The 9696-nt window shown below is 38.8% G+C and overlaps 2 protein-coding genes across 2 annotated transcripts; both read left to right on the plus strand.

Moving 5' to 3' along the window:
* Positions 1–414: 414 nt before the first annotated feature.
* On the plus strand, positions 415–2615 carry krtcap2 (keratinocyte associated protein 2). The gene is made up of 5 exons (XM_075465561.1): positions 415–552; positions 1182–1336; positions 1548–1611; positions 1904–1970; positions 2082–2615. The coding sequence occupies exons 1-5, from the start codon at positions 549–551 to the stop codon at positions 2200–2202; spliced, it is 411 nt and encodes a 136-aa protein (XP_075321676.1). The 5' UTR covers positions 415–548; the 3' UTR covers positions 2203–2615.
* A 1234-nt stretch (positions 2616–3849) lies between these two features.
* On the plus strand, positions 3850–5096 carry s100a10b (S100 calcium binding protein A10b). Its single transcript, XM_075465563.1, has 3 exons — positions 3850–3957; positions 4567–4721; positions 4842–5096. Exons 2-3 carry the CDS (start codon positions 4584–4586, stop codon positions 5010–5012), a joined length of 309 nt encoding a protein of 102 aa, XP_075321678.1. The 5' UTR covers positions 3850–3957; positions 4567–4583; the 3' UTR covers positions 5013–5096.
* Positions 5097–9696: the final 4600 nt, after the last annotated feature.

The raw sequence follows: 9696 nt of genomic DNA on the forward strand, positions 1-9696 counted from the left end.
AAACAATGATTTTATATTATGTCTGGAAGATTATTAAATACTACACTTGTCTTGAAATGCTTTACTTTTTTTTGGCACACCTTTTTCACAGTGCGTGTGCAGATATTCTTTCTTTTACCCTGATTATTTATCATGACAATGAATCCAGTAATATCAGCGTTGTCTCAGATTTTTGGATTTAGGTAAAAAAAAAAGTTGGATTTCGGGGGTAAAAACTGAAGGTTTTATGCATTGATTTACAGGAAACTAATAGTTACCACTGTCTAAGTCGACCAAAACACAAGTCTGCCTAGCCAGAATAAAGCTTGAATGTATATTGGATGGAAAATAAAAAAAAAGAAACTAAACTAAACCACATTATGAGAGGAATTTAAATTAAAATATGATCACGTGGTGAGTTCACGGACCCGCCCACTGATGGTCTCCTTCCGACATTTAGAGCCCGCTTCGTGAGACTAGTTCCTAGAGCCGGTGCAATATTCTGGCTCTGCGAAGGCCAACCTACTTACCTGTGTTTCTTCATAAGGAGTCTCACTTAACATCAAATCATGGGTATGTATTACCTAAATACTTTATGTTCAAGTAGTCTCACCAAGCACGTTTGTAGCTGCATAGGGTTTGTGAGATGTAGAAGTGTGGTCCTGACGTCAAGCTAGCTAGCCTTTAGACGTGAACTATGTTATCATAAAAGACGAATAGTTGTCCAGCTGTACAGTTAAGCAACTAACTTCTCCATGAATACCAATGATGTAAGTTTTTATTTTACTGTGTTTGTAGCGAGTTATGTTAGCAGGGGCTTGTTCTTGCTTACGTGTTTTGCTCAATTTGAAGCTAACGGCTGCGTCGGACACGTTTATGTGCGTACACTGACGTGGCGTAAAGGCTAGCCGTGGAATTTAAACAAGAACTCAAATGCAAATAACTTTTTCAAGGCTATTGATGTTGTGACCTAATCGAAAATGTCATGCAAAACAATTAAATTAGATATCGCTGGTTGTTTAATATAGCAATGCAACCAGCGTGTTAAACCTTATAGTTGTTGATAATATAACTATAAGCTATATTAGTTTTTAATAAGGCCAGTTTCCATATGGTATGTCATGCCTCCAGTACTTGACTTATTTTGAGTTTTTATTACAGCCCCCTCAGTTTTTCCTGGTTTGTGTCTCTGGCCTTTGTAGCTGCGAACACAGGAACTTCTCTGGTGCTCTCCAGTCTGCTGTCAGTGCTGGTGTTTGCTGGGATGCAGATGTTCAGTAAGCAGCTGGGATCTACTGAGTGGCTCACCATCCTGGGAGGTTTTCTGGGCTCAGTCCTCTTCATCTGCTCCCTGACTGTATCCTTTTGAATACTTAACAATGTGATAGCCTAGGTGCTTGATAGTGTCTTTTACTTCTGATGGTCTTGTTCTCTTATTTAGAAAAAATCCAGCATCTGATTGTCTTATAACACGATTTCTCTGTAATCATTGTGTCTGTGTGTGTGTTTGTGGACATGCAGTATAGCACCAACACCACTGTGGAATATTACACCTTAATTATTTCTAGGCTTTCAATAATTTGGAAAACCTGGTGTTTGGGAAGGGATTCCAAGCCAAGATATTTCCAGAGAGTAAGTGATGACGGCACTGAATTTGAACTCTGTGTTTTTTGTATATATTTTTTTCGTGCATGTTTAGCTTAATATTTTCTCTGTGATTAGCAGAGTAAAGTGTCAGCTTGGCTAGTTCGGAAACATCTGGATTCCAAGCTCATTTTAACAGGATATAAACATTTTTTAATACACTGCTGTGAAACAATTTAATCTGTTAAGAGTTTTTTTTAATTTTTTTTTATTTTAACAGTTAAAACCTCATATTAGGCAACCAGTTGTCTAATGTTTAGTTCCTTCTGTCATCTTCCAGTTCTGTTGTGTCTATGCCTGTCACTGTTTGCCTCTGGTCTGGTGCACCGTGTCTGTGTCACCACCTGGTAAGTGACACCTCTATGCAATGCCTTCAGCGGGCTCATAGTGCACAATAAAGAGTTGCATCTTAATGTATCGGATTAAAAATGTTTTGCTTTGTCTTTCTCTCTCTCTAGCTTGATTTTCTCTCTCTTCGCCTTGTACTACATCAACAAAATATCTGCTGCCCTCTACCAAGCAGCTGTCCCTGTAGTAACACCAGCCAAGGCTGCCAGTAAGAGCAAAAGGAAGAACTGATGAATTAATCCAGTCACACTTGCATCCTGCTAACCAGTCATTATTGAAAAGGCGCTGATGATCATTGTAAAGCAGCTGTATCATATTTTTGTCACAACCTCTTAAATCCACGAACCAAGTTTGAGTAAGGGTACTTTTATAAGGAACTGTTTTTGTGAAGATGACCCAAGAATTGCTAATTTACCGCCAATGTTTAAAATTATAAAGAAGTGCCCCATGTCGACATAAGGCCTTATAGTGAACACCTAAATGGTTCTTTACATTCCATCCTTCCCCTTTATCTCAGCACTGGTGGCTGCAAAGAGATTCAAAAGTCCTGTAATGTTTTCTGTACATCCATCAGCACTTGAAATTGCTTTTTGTTTCATCCATTTTTTTTTTTTTGTAATTAAAAGTTTTGGTAAAACTTTGAAGGTGTTGTTCATTTTGGAAACTGTCTCAAAATCAAACCAGCAGAGGTGTCACGAGCCGCCCCGTGGTGCGTTCTGTACAGTAGTGTGTGTGTGACGAGACATAGGACGGGAGGAAGTCTGCCGATCTGCAACGTTGGTGGTTTGATTCCCGGCTTCCCTAGACCACACGCTAAAGTGTCATCAGGCAGGACGGTGAACCTCACGTTGCCTCTGATGTGTGCGATGGAGCCTGTAACACTGTATAGACTCAAGATGTGCTGAATGAGTGTGTGTTTGTGAATGTGGTTTGTAGTGTCAAAACACTGAGTGGTCTACCAGACAAGAAAAGTGCTATATAAGTACAGTCCATTTACCATATTTGGGAATGCCGTGGTGCACAGCTGTCTTATCTCCGTTAATAGACCAGAACAATTCTGAACTGTGGAATTTCCTGTCCTTGAAACATTTATTTTACTCTGAAAATGTTGTGGGATAAGAGTTTTACAGAGAATTCTTCAAACAGCAGTCATAATACTCTCGAGTATTAGGAGAATTCTCTTTGAGGTGACAAAGAATCATAATGGCAATATGTACAGAGTCTACCAAAATGTTTCTTCTCTAATGTTTTTTGTTCATTTAATGGAATTTCTATTAAAAAAGTGATTTGGTGGTATGTATGTGGAAGAAAATGCTTGTGAACAGCATGGCACAGAACACCTCGAGCTTAGAAGCAGCCTTGTAAAACCGATTGGGACAAAGTGGAATCGCTGAGGTGCCCCTGAGCAAGTTTCCCCAAGCCAGCTGCAGTAAAGTAGCCCCATGCTGACAGCCAGTGTTAACAGGGTGTTTCTTAATCTGCGAGCAAATTTAGAGTGTGGAGGGTAAACAAATTAAATGTAAGAGCGGATCAGAGCAAGCAGCCAGGAACTCTGACTAAATGTTGATAGGAGTGCTTGACTCTCTGTTATAAAGCTCTGGACTTACAGATAATCAGCAGGTCCCACTCTACGAGCTGTTTGTGTCCTTTGATTGATATGTAATGTGCAGATGTTACTGCTAACAGCTCTTGGTTTTACGGAGTCTGATTTTTTTCTTTTGTGTGGAGGATGTCACTCTAAAATCTAATGTTTTTTCAGATGTGAAACACTTAATCCCATGCTGTGACATTCATGTGGGAAAACATGGGAAGGGATGGTGCTCTCTTCTGTTATTTGCTCTCACTGCCTCTCTGTATCCCTCCCTTTCCCTTTCCCTCCCCGTTTTGTTGGGCGTTTCCTGGATGACTATAAAATGCCTGAATAAACTTTCAGCGAGTCCCAGCACTCTTCACTGAAGCTCATAGTTTCTTCCTCATCCTGACCTGGTAAGGCTTTTTCCGATCATTTATACTCCAAAACCTTTGTTTTCTTTATTATTTCATTGTAGTTTGAAGCTCATAGATACATAATGATACATATTCTCCTGGAAATCCCTCCCTAAAGGGATTTCTTTCTTCTTTTCCTTTAATGTCTGCATGCCTCGTTTTTGGGAGACTCAACTAGAGTTTATACGGAGAAGAGAGTGAGAGAAGAAAAGTGATACAGATTTCCGTTTATGTGCCAAACCGTGATGTCTGTCCGAAAGAATTTGCTTTGAGTGCCAGTAAAACCAACACCCACATCCTAACTTAACACTGAGAAAACACTGCAGCTGGCTGTACAACTTGAATACAACCTTATTTTCAATCAAAATGAACATAGTCTGTTTCAGTGTAAGAATATCATAAACTATAGTTAAAGTATATATATTTAATATATATATAGTATATATAGTTAATGTGGCTAAAAAAGTTGGAAGTTGTCGACTTAAAACTGTTGCAGGGCGTCAGTTCTTAAGCTCATCTGTCTGTCAAATCATTTTTTTTCATCAGATAAGTGCTGAGACAAAAAATGAATGTGAAATTGATTTCCAGCCCTGTCTCTCCCACTATTAGAGCTGATCTCTGCAGCCATGACTGAGTTGGAAAAATCCATGGAGTCCATGATCACGGTGTTTCACCACTATGCCAAAGAAGGCGGCAATAAAAACACCTTGAACAAGAAGGAACTGAAAAAGCTAATTGAGAGCGAATTACCCAACTTCTTAACAGTAAGAAAGTTTTGTCTCCTGTCAGTCCTGAGCTCACTTCTCATTCATAATCAGTGGTGAACCTCTTGCTCTTGTTTTGAGTTTGCGTCATGAGCTTTTCCTGTGTTCATTCTGTTTCAGACCCAGAAGACCCCCGATACTCTGGACCGTATCATGAAAGATCTGGACCAAAACAAAGACGACGAGTTGGACTTTGAAGAATTTGTAGCCTTTGTCGCCGGCCTCTCAGTTGCCTGTGAGAAGCATTTCTCTTTGCTCCCTGAAAAGAAGGCGCACACAGGGAAGAAATAAAAAAACAAGATTATTTGTCTGTAGATGGAAAGTGTGCCCCACAGTTATGTGTCAGATTCACATTAAAAACAACCTTTGACGACATTTCCTGTTTGCTTGATTGATCCTGTGTTCAGGGTTGCTCGAAAACATTTGTCAACTTAAGAGATGGCTGCTTTCAAATTGCATTATGCATTACTACACCGTGTGTGATAGCTGATATCTTAGACACATGCAATCATTTTAGTCTAGAAGAATTCTGCCAATGCCAGAAAATGCCTCTGAAAGTACTTGGAGTTTTGACAAGCTCACATCTGATACACATCATTTCAAACAGAAATCCTCACTGAATCTTCAGCTGAGGCAGCTGTTTTATAAAGGACTGCTATTATCAGGTGTGAGAAAAAAAAAGATTTGGTGAGGGTTAAAGGCTTCTCTGGTGGATCTCTTCAGTTTTTCTGCCAAACTTCTTGCTCCCCGTGCTTTTATGATAGTGCATGTTCTTCTGCTATCAGTTATTGAGCACCACATTCCAGGCTGAACCATTTCTGCGCGTGGAAATCGACGAGGAAGAAAACAGGCAGCAAAGAATGTTAAAGTACAGCCAAAAATACACGTCAAACTGCAATATATGGCGCAACGATTATTAAGAGGAATCAAAATTGAAGGTCCACATTTGTGAGTATAAGGGAGTCATTTAAAAAGAGTGGTTACTAATGTCAGATAGTAATTACTTAATTTTCTGCCTGATTTACTGGATCGTCAATAGATCAGTTACTATAAATTTCTGTGAAAAAAAGATATGCAACCTCTAAATTGTGGGAAAAGCCATGTCTGTGATTGCTAAAGATACCTTAAAGCTGTAACATGGTAAATGTTTTTAACAACAGACATTCGAACTGAGGCAGCAGTTTATAAAGTTTACACTGGCTCCCTGTAAGTCATGAGCCTGTGAAACAGAAGAAAGAAACTTTGACCATATTTGTAAATGGAGCGACGGCTGAGAACTAGTTCAGACAGGTTACTCAAGCTGCTCTGCTGCCTCCTACGTGACATGTCTCCCACTCTACGTGCTACTTATTAAACACACCCCCTCCAATCTGGGTGGTCTGTTCAAGCTGCAAAACTCTCTTTTCCTCATGCTGGCTGCCCACCGCTGCTGCTGCTATTGACCTTCAACGCTGCACACTGCCTGGATTTCAGCCCCTACACCACCCCAATTTAACACCAGTGGACTCCGGGGCAATAAGTGTTTCACTCATAACTCCAAAAAATTTACTTTTATGCCTCCTCTATAAGCTTTTAAAAAAAAAGTTCCTGTTAAAAAGCCCACTGAAAAAATGAAGAGGCTTCCAGACCACTGATTATCCAGATATCAAACCTTGATTCGGACAACAGGAAAAATATTTAATGCCCATCAGTGTCTCACATTGAAAGCTGTTTGTTGTAGTTAATGTTGAACGAATGCCAGAGTTCCAGCCATGCAGACAATAAATCACACACTATCCGGGTTATTTTAAAGGAAGCCTATGATTGGATTGGCGTTTATTTTTATTTTATTAGCATATTTAGAGGGCAGCAGATTGCTGACCAGTGGCCCTGTGGGCTGACACATGAAGACTGACAACCATTGACATTCATCAGCTCGCCTGCAGATTTGAAAATAGGATCCTCTGGCTACAAAGGTTTTACAAAGCCAGCGGTGGCACATTTTTTCCAAAAGTTTATTGAGTCATGTTAGGTGTCTAAGTGTGCACTTTTAATTACCAGCATGTATTATTAACAGCATATTTCATTAGTTAAAGACAAACTGAATGTAGCATTTTCTCCATAGCAGGGTGTGACTGTTTCCTTGTTACATTTTAATTATCTAGTTTATTTGTTGTGTGATGCTAAACAAATTGGATACATCAATGTGCCAAAGGGCGTCGTTTACTGTGAAATTAAATGTGTGCCCCACCATCTGAAATATCCAGAAAAGGCCCACTGAGACAGTGTTGTCTCTGCGTGAGTATTTATAGTTTAAAAGGTGAAGCACCTCCTTGGATTTCTTAAAAATATAGAAGCTCCCTTTAAGAAAACTTGTCGTTTCTTTATTAAAACATTGCAAAGATGACATGTAATTACAAAAATATGCTGATATGTTGCAATTGAACATGAAAATAATGAGCAAAGGCAGAGTCACTTATTCTGGAAAAATCTTACAAGTATAAGTTGTATTCACTCGCATCCCTCTCAGTGTGCTGATGCTGGCTGCAAAAAGCCACAAAGGTGACAAACAAAAGTCTTTTATAACCCCCTGTGGCTGACAAGTGGAAGTCATTCCTGTCTGTACGCTTCCTTTTTAACCCAGAAATTAAAGCTGTGGGTTTAAATAATTGGCATATTTTGAGTTCTGAAAACAAAGTGAGAAAAAAACAAAACACAAAAGTAGCAGACAGGATGCAACTTGCTGATCATCTTTTTTGAATTTACGTTTGAATGTTTTTCTTTAGGCTCTGCTGCGATGGACTGCAAGTCATCCAGGGTGAACACCGCCTTTTGCCCAGAGGCAGCTGGGATAAGCTCCATCCCCTCATGACCCTAAATTGGATTAAGTGAGTATAGAAAACAGATGGATGGGTTTTTAGATGTTAACCAGAGGATGGTTGAAAAGATAGCAGGCAACTCATGTGAGAAAGCAGATGGAATGCAACTACTAAATAATGTATTCATTTTTTTTTTCTATTTCAAATTCACGATGACTTGTGTGATTTTTAATCATTTGTATAAAGGTTTCTTCTACCCGCTGCTGTTGTTTGAACAAATAGTTATAACTCTACGCAAACAAGAAACTAATGAAAACCTATTGTTGGTGAAGCTTCTCCATCAACATGAAAAAATTGTGACCTGAATGATGTGTCAGTTCTTCAGCACTTTTCAGCCTCAGCTACACTGCATTTTTATGACTGAAACGGTAAAATGGGTTCAGGCTAAAACTATTTGAACAACAAGGAGCTGCAAACACAATTACTTGAACATATGAAATCATCAGCAAGTGGAATTAAAATGGGAATAACAGAAAATGACAATCTAAAGCCCAGAAGCGTCTTGAATCAGAGGGCCGGGATGTTGACTTCTGACATTAGGAAACAAAATCCATACAAATAAAACAATCATTCAAATTCAGAAGAGCAAACTGCAGTGACAAAAAGGTGCCCACAAGAATCCTGCATGACTATACTGCGCTTAGGGCCACTGCTGTTTCACTGGACCATCTTTAAATGCTCCATATGGAAACTGCATTTGATTTGCACTAAACATAGTACAATTGTGTCACTCAAAATGTTTCTGTGTCTCGATTTTTGTAAAAGGAATAACATTTTATGAGTTTGATTTGACACAATAGAAAACAACCGATGTCACTAATCAAAAAAAATATTTGACAACATTTGTAAGTAGTCAGACCATACCCTGTCGGCCAGCACAGCAAGTCGAATAAGCACTGAGAAGTCAGTTAAAAGTGCTGCATTGGTCGTAAAAACAGGGACTGCGATAACAGATTTTCACCACTGGATGTCATAAGATCACCGAAAGCCTTGTAGACACTTTTGTGACCCTCTCTCTATGCCTCATTTCTAAAACTCAGTTTAAGTTGGTTTGTACAGGGATGACACTCCCTACTGCTCTGTGAGGCCAGGTGGACTGAAGCAGGCTGCTGCAGTTGCAGGTTGATTAGGTTTCTTCAGCTGTATCTAATAGAAGATTATTGGAGTGTTTTTCTATTATAGCCGAGAGCGTATGAGGCTAAAGGGTACAATTATACACAAAAATAGGCCAAGGATGCTTTTAACCTTCTTTCACAACTCCTAAAAAATGTAGAGAAACCTGCATATGACACCCATGAATTAGAGGCAAAGGGATAGATAGATAGATAGATAGATAGATAGATAGATAGATAGATAGATAGATAGATAGATAGATAGATAGATAGATAGATAGATAGATAGATAGATAGATAGATAGATAGATAGATAGATAGAAGTGTGTAAGTAACCCTACCCATGTATTTTGAAGAAATAGAAAAATGCTAGGACTGTGAAAAATGTTGTATAGGATGGGCCCCAAACTGTGGGTCCAATGAATGGAAGTCTACGCCCCTATCCAGCCCTGCCCATTCTCCTGATAACCATTTTTGGCCATATCAAGTGCAAAGCACCTGCACTTCATCACATAGTGAAAAAGTAAAATGTGAACCTGGTGATGAACATAGGGAGACGTAGAAAGAATATTTTATCAAATGATATGCTTGATATTACTAAACATAAGGGGAAATCTGTCCTTTCAATTAAAAGTCTAATTTTAACCTCTCAAATGGTTTTATTCCATTGTTCTAGAGCTTTTGTGAACAGGTTTAAGTTGTTTTGGGTTTTTTTGTGAATGAAAGGAAGCTTTAGGAATGTAAAGCTCTCCTTGATTCCCAAGTACTGCTTTTTTAATCTATTTTTGTTACAATACTTGCAAAGTTTTTCAAACAAAACTTTAGTGGGTCTCTACTAATCCACAGCTTTAGCTGTGGATATTCCAGAAACATGCTTAAATTCACATGTTAATTTGACACATAGCCTCTTGTATATACTGATAATAAACCTTATATTCTTCCAAGACTTTTAAAGTACATGACAAACTAAAGTACATCAGAAACTATTGAGAAGCTTGATGATCT

Source organism: Odontesthes bonariensis, chromosome 5, assembly GCF_027942865.1.
Source record: "Odontesthes bonariensis isolate fOdoBon6 chromosome 5, fOdoBon6.hap1, whole genome shotgun sequence".
NCBI lineage: Eukaryota > Metazoa > Chordata > Actinopteri > Atheriniformes > Atherinopsidae > Odontesthes > Odontesthes bonariensis.

What these genes read in the sequence shown, in the direction of transcription:
- krtcap2 (XM_075465561.1), top strand. An exon ending in AGCCAAGATATTTCCAGAGA is followed by an intron (nt 1,612 to 1,903) that starts GTAAGTGATGAC and finishes GTCATCTTCCAG; the next exon opens with TTCTGTTGTGTCTATGCCTG. An exon ending in CGTGTCTGTGTCACCACCTG is followed by an intron (nt 1,971 to 2,081) that starts GTAAGTGACACC and finishes CTCTCTCTCTAG; the next exon opens with CTTGATTTTCTCTCTCTTCG.
- s100a10b (XM_075465563.1), top strand. Translation starts at nt 4,584, where the DNA reads ATGACTGAGTTGGAAAAATCCATGGAGTCCATGATCACGGTGTTTCAC. An exon ending in AATTACCCAACTTCTTAACA is followed by an intron (nt 4,722 to 4,841) that starts GTAAGAAAGTTT and finishes ATTCTGTTTCAG; the next exon opens with ACCCAGAAGACCCCCGATAC.